At 40.0% G+C, this 14,667-nt stretch overlaps 1 protein-coding gene across 3 annotated transcripts in view; it reads right to left on the bottom strand.

The window, feature by feature from the left end:
- The window catches only part of LOC113671085 (nesprin-1), an 80,343-nt gene that overhangs the window by 47,933 nt on the left and 17,743 nt on the right, over positions 1-14,667 (bottom strand). For all 3 annotated transcript variants that reach the window (XM_027187302.2, XM_089194510.1, XM_089194511.1), the window contains 15 exons: positions 14,007-14,171; positions 10,568-10,885; positions 9,341-9,622; positions 8,538-8,837; positions 7,898-8,215; positions 7,303-7,469; positions 6,794-6,950; positions 5,861-6,127; positions 5,399-5,704; positions 4,628-4,951; positions 3,410-3,721; positions 2,548-2,871; positions 1,512-1,829; positions 946-1,272; positions 114-440 (listed from right to left, as the gene is read on the bottom strand). In XM_027187302.2, coding sequence (XP_027043103.2) covers positions 114-440; positions 946-1,272; positions 1,512-1,829; positions 2,548-2,871; positions 3,410-3,721; positions 4,628-4,951; positions 5,399-5,704; positions 5,861-6,127; positions 6,794-6,950; positions 7,303-7,469; positions 7,898-8,215; positions 8,538-8,837; positions 9,341-9,622; positions 10,568-10,885; positions 14,007-14,171 — 4,212 coding nt within the window. The remainder of the gene's footprint in view (positions 1-113; positions 441-945; positions 1,273-1,511; positions 1,830-2,547; positions 2,872-3,409; positions 3,722-4,627; positions 4,952-5,398; positions 5,705-5,860; positions 6,128-6,793; positions 6,951-7,302; positions 7,470-7,897; positions 8,216-8,537; positions 8,838-9,340; positions 9,623-10,567; positions 10,886-14,006; positions 14,172-14,667) is intronic.

The following is a 14,667-nucleotide window of genomic DNA, read 5'->3' as shown; positions in this document are numbered from 1 at the left end:
CTTGCTCATCAAGGAGGTCCCAAGCAAAACGCAAAATCGCAACCGAAAAGAAGGGTTTGAAATCTCTAATGCAGCTTCATTCCCACGCTCGTGAGAACTTTTCACTATCTTACCTCGTAACATTCTAGTGCCTCTCTCAAGCTTTGTTCGTCCCTACTCGACAATCCTCTTTCACTCTCCAGTTTGTCTTCAGCTTGGACTACCCAAGATTCCATATTGACCAGCATCTCTTCCTTGTCCACCCACTCCATTCTGAGGTCGTCCAAGTCTTCAAGCTTTTTCTCGGCATTTTGCACAGCCTGGCTCCATTTCTCTTCTAGTTGCTTCAGAGTGTCTTTGATATCAAGATCCTTGACTTTCATGCTGGCCGAAAGCTCGGAACCTTTCCAGATTAAGTTGTCGAGGACACCTCTTAATTCACGCAGATCTGCGAGAAATTTCTGAAACAAATGGACACCAAAAATGGTTGGAGGATCAGGACATTACTATGATAAATTAATACCTGGTCACGCTTACCCTCATAACTATTAGCGCACATTCGACCCTTGAATCGGAAGCAGTTAGGGTTCGAGTTCTCATAGTGAAAGCTCTTGACAAAGATTGAACATATTATTAATAGATTCGCCGATTATGAACCGCATGAAAACCTTTGGTCCATAGTTTTCCAATTATTTCAACGAAATCAATGCCGTAAAAAAAAAAAACCAGCAACAACAACAACAACAACAAAAGAGATATTTTACGACGTGATAATTCTAAATTATCGGCAGGGTCGGAAATTGTCCAAGAAAACCAAAAGGGGGCAAGATGACAAAAAGAACGCAAGTGAGCCAGTCGCAATCGGTTTTAAAAAAACATCTTAGTGGTGTCTGTTTTCTGGATAATTTTCGTCACTCAGTAAAAATTTACACGCTCGACGCATTTCAAATAGCTTTTACTTCATACCTTATCTCCTTCTATGAAAGTAGCGACCTCTTCCGAACTTCCAAAATAGGGAACCTGGGAAGCCAGTTTCTCTTCCAGTTCTTCAAACCGAGAAGTGAATTCTTCAAACACTTTTTGATACTCATTTAGTGGCTTCAGACCCTGTTCTGCGTTGCTTTCAGACATCCTCGCCTTCTCGAACAGTTCATTCCATCGCTCTCTCAAACTGCACAACTTTGCTTTAAAGTGCATCGTTCCCGCATCATTCACACCTTCGGAAAGCTTGCGGGCTTCTTCCTGGAAGACGGTGAAACTTTGCCGACGTTGAAATAATTCATTTGATACTCCCTGTCAAGAGGAAAGAAAACAAGAAAAGAAAAACAAAGACTTTTTTAGGTCTTTCAATTGAAACGTGCAGATGCTAAGAAGATGAATAAATGACTAAAATAATAACCACTCTTTAGGTGTATTCATAAACTACAGGTATGTGGTAACATAGAGTGATGACGCGTGACCTCTTCATAGTTCCGTCAGAATAAAAATTTCGAAGCTCCTCATGATTTAGAAGGTACATGATCTCCTCCTACCTTGACTTGAGCGAGCCATTCCTGTGACACTCTGCTGTCTTTGCGACTCCTTTCCAAACGGGAATCCACCTTGTCCATATACTCCTCAAATTTGTCCATCTGTTCCTGAAACCCTTCCCACTGTTTGGCTTTGTTGTCCAGGTTTTCAAGAAAAGCTGCTATTTCGTCGAAGAGTGACTTTTTAAGTGATGAAATGCTGTTCAGTTGGTCCTCGATTCTCGCTTTGCAATCCTCACTGGCTTTCATTTTGATCGTAGTTCCGAGAGAAAAGATGAAGTTGAATTCCGCTAATTGAGTTTGGAGATCTCGTTGAAAGTCCTACAAGATAAATAAGAAGACACGCAAGCCGCAGTTTGATGGCTCTTAGTAAACAAAACAAGAAACCTTTAGATTTTGTTTTTAGTCTGTCTGTTTGGTTATGTGCCTATCTTTCGCTTTGCTTGTTTAGTATACCGTGCACGACCTGGAGAAAATGTGCTAAGGAATAATGTTTTTGCCATGCTATTTCATAATGAAATTTCATTTCTTTTTTAATCATGTATCGGAGTTCGAATACCATGGAACGTTTTCTCGGAATAAACAAAACATTCCCTCTTTTAAGCAAATGTTGAATAATTTCTTTAGAATGTGTTCAATAAAAATAATCATCCAATCGTTTTCGTTGGATGTGAGATAGTTGCACCTAACTGTGCGCGCTTTACAATCGTATCCACATGGTGTAATTGCCTCGCACGTGTTCGTGACTCGATTTCGCACAACTTGGCGTGTAAGAAATAATTCGACAATCGTTGTCTTATAAATCTGCGGTTAAATAACATCTAAAAGAGTTTAGTTATCCGAACGTTTTCCATTTTGACGGGTGCATTTCCCATCACCTGCTCAATTGTTCGGTGGCCAGGATTACCACACTTGGGGAGCAGTCTCACGTATCCTCAACTTATCAATGCTTTTTATTCGTTTTTCTTCTCCAGCAACTCACATTTAGTTGAAACTCTTATACGAGTTGGTGTGTTCATCTTTTTTTAAATTTTCATACCTGAATTTCTTGCTTCTGTTCTTCAACTGTCTCGATCCCAGTGACAATCAATGTCTTCCTTCGCATAAGTTCCACTTCCCCATTGGCGAGAGCCTCTTTAAAGCTCTCCAAAGCCGCATTATAGCGGGTCCAGTTCTTCAACGCAGTCTCCAATTCCTCGTTCCTCTGTTGACAGTCATGGGATACCTCTCTTGAGAGAGATTCCAGCCTAGCCACATTGGCCTGCACCATATCCAGAACGCCATCCACTTGACTGAGTTCTTTGCCTTTGGCGATCTCCTCTTCGATTTGGGTTTGGTGAGAGTCTAAAGATTTGATAATGTCCTGCGGCATGAAGATAAATTTTATTAAATCTTTTGCTCACAACTTCCGGAGCCATACCATACATGGTATGAAGGCATTAAAATTTTTCCCAGAGTGAATGCTTATTCATCCCTGGTAAACCCAACAGGTTTCTCTGATAGCTCGATCATATTGTGTAATCTTTAAATAGCAAGGGACACTGCGAGCTTCTAGTGTGCTTTAAAAGAAAGCGCTAATCGCTAGACAGGCAGCGCAACCCGAGATTCGAATTTAGCAACACCAAGTCAAGATTTACCCAAGAGAGTTACATTTTCAAGGCAAAAATTCGAAATGACAGATATTATTCGTGACAATGAGAGAGATGTATTCGACAGTATTTGACTGGTTCCACGGATTCAAACATCAAAGATCTTTTTACATTTTCAGGACCCCCTGCAAACGTTTTATCTACTTTATTATTTCAGTTACTTTCCCTCTCATCGTTATTTCTTTATTTCTACTTATTCCTGGTCCCATAATAGCCCCGAGGAAGTGACATTCTACGACCCAGACTCCTCACCCTAATATTCTCAAGTTCGTTCTCTGCATCCACTACGCCATCAACACAAAACTCAACCTCGAGGCGACTTTTGACCTCCTTGAGAAACGTGATATGTTTTTGAGTACACTGCTGATGTTCAAAGCACCGGAGCATGGTAGAGAGTCTGTTACTTTTGTCACGCACGGTAGGTAACGCAGCATGTACTCGCCGTGTAACGCCTTGAACCTCATCGGTGAACCCTTGATTATTCGAGGATCTCCCAAGATTTTGTGACAGCTCATTCAGTCTTTGTAGTGATTGAATTTTTTCGTCAATTTCAGACGAGAGAGCCTGCGCACACAAAGGAAATGTAACGTCTTCTATCAGTATCAACATATCACCAAGCAAACAGATGCGGAGACAAAGACAAAGCATCAGTTTCAATTAAAAAAAAAAGTTGAGCAGTTAGGAGAGATCAATACCAATCCAAACTTGGCAATTAAACTTATAGCCGTGCTGAGTCGCCATTCGGGCTGAGGTGAATTTACAGCAGAATTTGTCGTTGTCAGGGACCACGCAGCAAGTTTTCGAGTGGGGGGCTAAAGAAGAATGCGTGAAGGAAAATTTTTTTGTTAAATTATTTTTTGTTTAATTTATTTTTATTCTTGCAAAAAAGTGGGGGGGCTAAAGCCCCCCCAGCCCCTCCCTCTGCGCGGTCCCTGGTTGTATGATACTGGCGCATCATCATACTCGAAATAAGTTTATCAATCCAATGAAAGTTAAGCAACAGATTGAATTTTTTCAAGGAGTTTTGCGACTTAAACTGTTTCTCCGACAAAAAAGAAAAAACTGTGCAACAAATAGAAGGTTTCGAGACATAACTGGCGGATTTTTAATTGAATATCGCCTCACATAGTCTGCAAGTTTAGGGCAGATAGCGTGAGCTCATGTGCGGTCAATGGCTCTCACATCAACACTAATTAACACCGATTTGTGCTTATTGCTTAACTGTAAAGCTGATCAATAAATTCACAGACCTGACGCGATTCTAATTTATGCGGGCTGTTGTGTATTCTGCAGTACGAGAACAAAAGAGCGTGGCCTTCCGCACTTTTTAGGATGTAACCATTATACCTTATAAAGATCATTTTCCATTAAGAAATAATGAGACTTATTCCTGATATTCCTATTCTTAATGTTTCCTAATAAAATTCATTTGCTCATCTCATTTCTTTCCACCATGAGGGTTAAACTAACCTGAAATTTCTCCATGAGAGGTTGAAATTCACTATAATCTTCCACGCATTCCAAGGCTTCACAGGCTTCTTCTACCTTGTCTACCCAATCCGTCAGTAACCGTAGATTCTCCTTGTATTCAGAGTAGGCATCTGCCATAACCTGGACCTTGGGGTGCAGTTCTTTGATCTTGCCCTGCACATCTTCCCAGCTAGATCGAAGTTGTTGCATTATTGCCTCAAACTGATCCTCTTCTTGTGGGGACTTCACCTTGGACTTAGTTTCCTGAAGGTTATCGAAGTCTTCCTCGATGCGACGAAAAGCTTCTGGGGAAGACAGCACTCGCTGAAAGGACGAAAATGCGTTACAAAAATTACGTGAACAGTTTAAGTTTAACTCTGGAACTAATAAGTCCGCTACCCCCCAAAAAGGCTTCGATGTCAACTCCCTATTAAGTTCTTCGTAATTTTTTCACAGTGTAGTTGGAACATTCTTAAGATTGCGTTGCGTTTTTCAGAGCTATCATTTGCAAAAAAACGTTTCCTTGGCGATGTCCCTATTCAGACAATTTTTTTTAAAGGCAGCTTCTTCCTCAAGGAAAACTGTAAAGACAAAAACTTCTAGGGACTACTTTTTTGCATAAAGAGGATATAAACATGAAAAGAATATCCAAATACTGTTCTATGTAAGAATAAAAACACGCAAAACTTCCAGAATTGTTCCTTGCAAAAAAGACCAAAAAGCTTATGGACTTAATCTCACCGAAAAATTTAACTTAAAGGAAATATTTACCTGGTAACGCTCATGAAGGTCCGCAGTGTAGCCTTGGCTGCTAAATTGTTCATTCACATCAGCCCACTCTTTATCAAGAGCCTGAATGTTCCTATCTAAAGATGATCGTAACTCCTCAACATGGCCTCTTACCACCCGCGATTTCTCGCGATTGTACACTTCACCCCACTCCTGTGTGATAAAGGAAGCTTCACCCTCCAAACGTCGCTTGACTTGTTCATTGGGAATGATGGTTCGGAGTTGTTCGTGTGTTTTTAAAAGGTCTTCGTATGTTGCCTGTGCGTCTTCCAGCTCGTCGTGTGATGCCTGTTAAGGAAGAAAATATAATAATATGTTTCAGTCATAAAAAACAAAGATACCCTTTTTTCATATTCATAGCCTCGATTTCATCAATTGCCGCACATATATCATTTCGAAATTTACATTTTGTTTTCTTTAAAAGTCCTGGCGGACTTGGATTACCTTCGATAAATCTGCTTCCAGAGTCCACGACCGCATTTTTTTGGCGTCCTCTTCAAACTGTTTCAACAGCTTATAACATTCTTCTAGATTTTGAGAATGTGTTTCTCTTCCCCCTTGCACTATTTTCCACTTGGTGTTGAGGGAATGAAGTTTCTCTTGTGGCTTTGAGAAGTCAACATTTTCGGCCACAGAGTTTCGAAGCTGGAGGTACAGGTTGTTTCTGGACTCCACATAGTTACTATGCTGGTCAATGTCTTCAAAGAGTTCCTACGTGCAAAAAAAAGAAATTGTATTCATATTAAGTGTAAGATGATGGGGTTCGGTTGTTTATCCAAAGTCGCCAGGAACACAAGTTATCAAATGCCCCGAAGAAAAAGAGAATGGAAAGGTTATGGTTATTCGCTTTGGAGCGTGAAAAAATCCTCCACGAATAATCAGACCCGACACCTCTAAATTTCGCGGTCCAGTACTCAGTAACTCAGATTCTCCCGATTGGATAGCCGTATAAAGTTCATTAAAAGAAGAACATCTTTCTTGTCATAACGATCGAGCTTAACACTCAGCATCTTGGTCCTCCGATTTTGAACACGTTTCCACAGGACAAGAATTTTTGCTCTCTCAAAACAATAGTGTCTGGCTTTCTTTCTTTGGAGCTTGAAGAATTGTGTTTTTCTCTAACCGTTCCCTGACCTGTGACGGCCATGTTGTAACGCTTACACGATTTTCCGTTTGCTTTTCATACTTCACGGTACAATTCCATTTCACCTTAAAAATTGCCAACTAGGTCAAGATAATCTCAAGCAAACTGAATCACTACGAGGATGGTTACGGATGAAGAAGCTTAGCTTGGATTTTGAAAGGCGAACTTGAATCATTCCGGATACTATATGATCTATAAACATGGGACTAAAGGTGACTTAGCACTCCACCAACCGTATGTCTTCTAAGTTCTCTTCCGACTTCCTCCAAAGTGCTCACATTTTTATACGCTTCCAACCCCACCACTGCTTCATCCAACCATTTTAATTCGTCATCGAAACCAGTTTCAAAGAGTTCCAGCTGGGGTAGGATCTGCTTCAATGTGTGATACCTGAAAACACCCAGAACCAAACAATGTTCCGAGTCAAATAAATGTTTCAAATTTGCTGTGACCACGACGAAAAGCTTTCATACATGTGAACTTTTCGTTTAATGTACTTTTTTGAAGAAGAAGAAGAAGAATGCAGTGTCATCAAAAAAGATTTCAAAATCTCAAAAATATATTTACACGCACTTTTGTGGACTTACGCGCGATCGAGAAGCATGTAAGGCTTCAGAAGACGCAAGGGGTACTATACATTGATGGTTTTTACTTCGATCACACAATATGGACGCTGAGGTGCATTCTGAACAAAATATTCACTTTGCACATTAAGACTAAAGAAGGTTCACTGTTAACTCACCTATGGGGAACTGAAGCTTTAATTTTATCAAATCTTCTGTTGATGTTCGACAGAGTTGCATTTATGGAGGAAGCCATATCTGTTTTGAAGTCTTTGAGTATGCCTTTAGTGAGTCTGTTTAATGAGTTCACATTTGACTCACATTCTCCGATTTCTCTCTGTGTCACCTAAAGCCATGAGAAACAGAGGATATTTCATGGCCGCGCGCGGTTATCAATTTTATGGACATCAGAAGATAAATTCGTATCCAAAAGCAGGAACACATTGTCCTTTTTAGCTATAGATATCAGTTACATTTAAGTCAAAGACAATTTAAAGAGCACGAGTTTGTCCCTTGTAGTAAAACAAGTTGGTGCCCCTCCCTTTACTGGTTCACCCCCAAATCTTTCAATTAGTTGGAGCAAAACCTCCAGATTCACCCAACTATAGCCCTATGCCGAGAGTTTTTCAAGAACATATCGATAACCCAGGCAAGGGTTCACGCCGACACCTTCACATCCAAAGTACATTTTATTTAACGCCTGTCCACGGTTCTCTCGCACCCCAACAAAAAACAAACATACGAGCAAAACAGAGGCCAAAAAACAAGCATTACCTCAAGTCTGTGAGTCCGTTCTCTGACGGCCTCATATGTCCCCTCTACAGCAGAAGACACAAAAAGCTCGGCGTCGTAAATCCAGTCCATCACCCCGTCGACTGTTTCTTCGAACCGCTCCAGTTTAGAGTTACGCTTGTCGCATTTCATGATTCGCGAATTTCGTCTGATGATCCGGTTTAGACGTCGATCCATGTCACGGAGCCTCTGGTTTATTTCAATTTTTACCCGGTCTTGGCAGTACACTGTGATTGTTTTACTACAATCCTGCACCGTTGACGCGTCTGCTTGAATTTTCTCGATATCTTTCAAGTATTCCTATAGTTTAGAATGATGAGAAGTTCCATGAAAATGTTCGCATAGTTGGCTTTAAAATTCATGACCAGGGCGAATTAACATCGCTTTCAGTCCCTGAACTGATTCTCTCGTTTTATGTAAAAGTCTTGGAGGCAAGGCATAAACTATAAAATATACTACTTTAGAGTAACCCAGGTCATTAACCTACATGCTATGAGAACAAAACAAGTCGCTTTCCTTCGGTTCCTTGTTCTAACTGCTGCTGTTCTAACTGCTACCTTCCATGAAAATAGTCTAATCTTAGGACTTCGCTATTCCGCACGATGTTACATAAGGTACGCACCTTACAAGCTTTGAGAGTTCCGTTTGTGATTAGCGCTTCAGCATCCTCCATCCATTTGCAAACAGACTCAATCAACGTATCGAACGTTTTCCACTTCTTGTTAACATCTTCAAGGTGTCTATGTCGTGAACTGGCCTCTTCCATGATCTTATCCACCTGTTGATCTACGTTCCATACCAGGCTTTTGACTTCCGTCGTGCGCGACTCGGGAAGGATGTTCATGTACGCCTCGGCAGTGTGATGAAGATCTCGCCGATGTTTCTTGCATTTCTTGAGGACGTTTTTGTCGACAAAAAACATCTGTAGAGAGAGAAAAGGGGATTTTTTTCATGAGAAGCCTAGGAACTTCGACAAAATGGTGGTTTATTTGATAGCTTTGGGATCGTCAATTAATTCTTCCACTCTCGTCTGTGATAAGCTTTGAATTCCCTAACTCTCAGCACAGACAGCTCATGGGAATTGGGAAAATTATCAAAAGTAGGATGCAGTATGCCCTTAGAATATGACACCATGCTCTCGAGACAATGAAATGTGTCTTCACCAGTTAGCTTTCACATCTTGAAAGGGTTGGAAAACGTCAACTGGCGAGATGCCGCTTTAGCAAACTGTCATGGCAAAATCAGCAAATAGTTCGAAAGACTAGTTGTTGTGAAGACCACATCTTAACAATTTTAACGTAATTTTGGGAAGGAATTATCCTTACAGCTTCTAAGTAGTTCTCCTTACAAACACAATCGAGTACTATGTAACGAAGTAAGGAGGATTTGTCTCTTAACTTCGGGGCAGTAATCTCCTTAACTCACCGTGTATTCTTTCAGAGCCTTCTCCACGTGACCCTGCGAGGCGTACTTGATTGGTTGACAGTTCATTTGCTTCCGTCCAGCATCAAGCTGTCCTAAGATTTTCGACCTGGATTTCTCATAAGCGAGCCTCAACAACCTGTCAGCGGACTTCTCTTGGACTGCTTTGATGCGCATGTCGACTTCTTTCAGTAAAGATGCGTCCACTATAACATCGTCGTCGAAGCCAGTTTGAAGAATGGCATCCAGGCCCTTGCAGTGTTCATCTAAGTCCTTGAAGAAAGTCTGGATACAAATAAGACAAGGCCGGTTACTCATCACAAACAAATAGCCACCGAGGAAGTCAGATTATTGCTTATCATTTCTACGTCCGTTAAAAACCCCTTAAGGCCTAGGTCCCCTGAGCAAAACCTCACCCATTAAGGGGAGGATTAAAATTTAGCGCAATTGTCTACGCTCGATTTCAAAATCACTGACACCATAAAAGCGTTTACAATGAACGGTGAGACCTTACGGCCTTGAAGGTCAAATAAACATGAAAAGTGCCATAACTTGCACGAAAGCTATCAAAGCTTTCCTGAAAGAAAGGATCGTCATAGAAAAATATTTTTTAAAAGTAAATAGTGAGAGAGGTGAACCACTAATTATGTAGCTTCCCATGATGCCTTTGGGTCTCAACGCTTTTGCATTCGAGTGTATATTCTATACGTGAACTTGGTAGCCTCGAGCACGAATTCTATCATCAATAAATCACAAAAAAGGCATATTGTCTCATCTTGGAAGCTCGCCATACTGCTCAGAACAAGAACTTAAACGAAATGTGAACGCAGGACATGTCAATGAATGTGTTACCAGTCCCAACCGTTACCAGTTCGTCCAGCCCTTAACCCTTTACACCCTAACATCAGTATGCATATTCTCCATACTGTTCTCTATACATTTCCTAGGTTCTAACGAGGAGAATTTGTACAACCATAGAGAGCTTCGTTAGTTTCTGATCATTTCCTTTATTCTCGTGACTTAAACATTTGATTCAAGGGATAGATTGTGAAGAGAAATTAGAACCTTGTCACTCTTAGTAATTAAAGAGTGAAGCAAATTTTTGATAAAACTACCTCGCAGACGATCAATGTCATCAATATCACTCAAGAAAGCTGTCGAATAAAAATCGTCCTATTCTTTTTCCAAATATACGAAAGAAAGACCCTCAAGCCACCTATTAAGGCTAACCTCGTGCTGCTTCAGTAGAAATTTTGCGGGAACCTCGCAAAGCCAGCTCTCGTCCGATTCATAATAGTTAAGAAGGGCCTCGGCTTCGTGTAACCACAACAGCAGGTTACCAAGCTTGCCATCTTTCTTCACGTAACGTCCTACTTCCCAGATCCTCTCTTCCAACACGGTTACTTTCTGTTTGACTATTTCCCACTTTGTGACCAGCACCTTAAGTTTGTCTTCAGCAAGGGTGAACTCGGGGTATTTTTTCTCTACAATCCGACTAATGTGATACTCACGGCGCTGAATTTGCTGTCGAAAGATTTGTATCTGTTTCTGTTGAAGAAATAAAACATTCTAAATGATAATGCCTTCCAAGTTAAGAACTTCATTGTAAAATCCCTCCAAACTATACACTTTTCCTCAAGAGGAATTACTGTACCGGAAGTTAAACTTTTAATCTTGGATCAATACGAACTGCCTTTCTGACAAAGGTCAAGCAGTGGGTTTCTACATACATTAGAATTATGTGGGAATGTAGCGCGACTCATTTCTCCACTTACACATTTCGCGGAAAGCTGGGTGTCCCAAAGTGCGTGGCTTCATGTGCGTGACCAAGAGAAAACAATGGTCCCCTAATTATCTCTTAGCGTGACCCAATGTAACGACCCAGCAGAATTACGTTATTTATCACAAAAACAATCCATGGATAACTTCTTTCAAATTTCTTATTTACGTAACCTGAACTTTTTACAGTTTTCCTTTTGTATAAATTGGTAAGCGACAAACATTCCAAGCTATTAAGCAGTTAAGAGAATCTGTGTTAACATTTAATGGTGGTATGACGACTACAACTTGTGTAAAAATAACACAGTGATTAACGGTTATCATAATAAAATTGGCTACAAGCCTATCGCCTGATCAGCATCAATGCCCTCGATGTATGCAGCGATTGCCGTTGCATTGTAGTCGAAACGATGTCCATAACAACAAAAATATCTATGTATAATCGGTGTTTTACGGTGAACAACTTAAGCGGCAAAGTGATCGTTGTCGGTATCTTTCGCCTTTTTTGCAAGCAAACAATCAGCAGAAAGAGAGCTCTGGATTTCAATCTAACCCTCAATTAACAAGTGCAGTCACGACTTCAAGTGGCCCGTATAACTTTCCTGATAATTTTGCCATAAGTTTGCCATTGCCCTCTGGTTATGTAACGAAGGTAGATTTTTGAAAAGGAAAACAAAAAAAAGACGCTGAAACATTCCGTACATTCACATCCACTACATTCAAATTTTAATACCATGACGAGCGTTTTCGTAAAGCGCCTTTCTCTTCGGAAAATTCATTCGGGTTTGTGTGTAAGTAGGAATACCGTTACGTTTTGAAATTTGTCTGGTCAAGTGGAGTGAAGACGGAGCTTCGCTCTTCACTTGATTAAGTAGGTTGTTTAAATGTTCCTCGTTGACTAAGTAAGTTATTTAACGTACCTCGAGAGTGTTTGTCGACAAATTATCGCAACAGCGACGTGCAGCGATCCAGTAACCAGAAGTCAGAGCTCCATGTTCGTAAAAAGTAAATGTTCCCAGAAAAACGTACATTGAACGACAACGATCGTAATTTTGAGTCATAAAGGCAGCTTACAGCAGGTTCATTGTCGTTTTCTTCGATGTTAGTGCATAAATGGTCGAAGATTTTATCAATGCAAATTACGTGAAAAGATAAGTCGCAATTGTTTTTCTAAGTTTTTACCTATTGTGTGAGTAAAATAGCTTGAAATTAAACAATGGATTAACAGTTGCTTAGACACATCACTCAACAGAAAAACATTAAAAAGCGACGCTAAAGGTGGAAAATTGCAAGCGTTGTTTTTGGTAATTATAGCTCTGTTAAACGGATCAGTGATTACAGATACTACGCTTGAGTGAATGCATGAAATGCTGCACATTTTAAATCCTAAACAAGCTGACTGATACGAATTTCAAATTTCTTCACAAAAGGAAAGCAGTAAAAAATGAACAAAAAGCCCTGATCTTTCTGTCTGTATGCTACGGATTGGTTATCACATATAAAAGTGTTATTTTCCAGTACCAGTGTGAAATAAAATAAATGGAAAATGTCTTCCATACAATTCGTTGGGGCCTGGAAAAGGGTCATGTGGTAGACAGTTGTTTTTGTGGTGTCTGCCTCTGAATTGACCTTTTCTACTCACCCACGAAATTTCAAATTGTATTGTATAGTCATTAGTCTTATCTTTAAATCTTGTCGAACGGTGTAATTCTTTACTTTTTCATGATGTGCCTGAATAGTTTTGTTAAGATTTCAGTAAAGGCCAGGTTCGGGCGGTCAGCTTGGTAAAATTACCGCTGGAGTGAGACAAAGCCGAACCGTTTGGCTCACGTAATCACAAATGATGTAGTTCGTCACGTTTTGACTGCATCATCCTTGTAATGGGGATACGGTCAATCGCCTACGCGTCACGTCATAAATTTCAAATCGCCAGATAGATAATTGATTATGTTTGATTTAAGTTCTGTTAAAGGTCAATAATGCGAAGAGATAATTTCACTGTGTTTTCTATATGTTCGTGTCCTCAAAATTTGTGTTTCACTGCCACCCAACGTAAAACCCACAGAAAAATTGACATTTGTGTGACTGTGTAATAAATCGAATAATCGACAACATTTGATCTATGATTATGGTTGGTTACCTGACAGAAAACCAGAGCTAAGTGCACAAATGTTAGAAAGAACTTTCAAGACAACTCAACAAAAATTGCGCTGAGGGAGGGGATGGACCACATTGAACAGACTACCAACTCAGCGTATGCCACTAAAAGCTTGATTAGACAGAACCGTGAATCACGTATGCTTATAGATGTCAGAATTAAATTGATCAGATGATTGCTTCGTAAGACAGAGGTGCACTGATAACTTCTTCACCCATTTACTTACGATCCGACAGGATACTGGCGATTGTTATCAGAATCTCGGCAAAAACTGCATCGAGCATGCCATCTAAATGCAAGTGGAAGATTCACCCTTCACTATAGGAAGGGGCATGGAAATACAATACCAGCCGGTAAGGTAATGAGAACAAAGAAAATTTTCCAACAAGGAGGTATTGCTCGATTGAGCTGCTCTAGCATAAAATTCCCAAAGCTGAAATTATAAGAATGTATGAAAGACAGAAAGGAAAATGGTAATGAGATCTTTAGAGTAAAAGGGTAAGATAAGATAACCATGCAGTTTCTGTTAACATCTAAATCAACCCTAAGCGTCTTTTTCCCCTTATTTGTTGCTAATTGCGCATGACAGTTCAACACTAAACAACGACAACATCACGGAGCGATATCAACATGAACTTTTTTGCTTATTTTTTGTTTTGTTTTTTTCGTTTTGTTTGAATTATCGTCAACTTAAATGTTGCTAGCTGAGTCAGATGAACATTTCAATCTCACCCCTTTACGTTTCTTTTTGGATTCATCTTCTTCGCCTTCCTCGCTCCATTGTTGTTCCATCAGAGAAGCTCGACTTTCCACATCGTTTAACCAATCTATGATCTCCTTATATTCATGCTCTACGTCTCTCTTTTCGCATCCCACCTCAAACTCGTCACCATCATCCTGAAAACGTAAAGTAGAAAAATGGTTTCGTTTTCATAATGAAAGCCATTCACTATCTTCCGAAGCTACACCTAACCAGTTTTTCCAGTGATATGCATCACCTATCTTTAGCATCAAAAGAAAAAACACAGAGCACTTTTAAGAAAATATACCGACCTCCCACCAATGAAAGATTTAGGTACACCTCTTGTCAAGGGGAAAAGATAAAAAAAAAGGATACCTACAGTAGCCTTAACTCTCAGTAACTGATTTTGCTGGCGAAAGACAATTTACAGTATTGCAAACCCAACAAGCAATTTTTTTTTATTTATTGGAAGCGTTCTTGTTGTCCTTGTTGTCCTCGATATCTGTGTTCTTTGATGTTCTGTGCCGCACTAAAACTTTATCTACTGCTTGAGTGCAGTTCGTGTGAAAAATTTTAGTTAAAATCCCAAATTTACGGAGCATCCTTGACTCTTAGCTACTATTGAAATAAATGTCTAGCTTTCTTTCACTT

Source organism: Pocillopora damicornis, chromosome 14 (genome assembly GCF_964200805.1).
Source record: "Pocillopora damicornis chromosome 14, jaPocDami1.2, whole genome shotgun sequence".
Taxonomy (NCBI): Eukaryota; Metazoa; Cnidaria; class Anthozoa; order Scleractinia; family Pocilloporidae; genus Pocillopora; species Pocillopora damicornis.
Note: the sequence above shows the minus strand (reverse complement) of the source record. Positions and strands in the feature narration are given on the sequence as shown.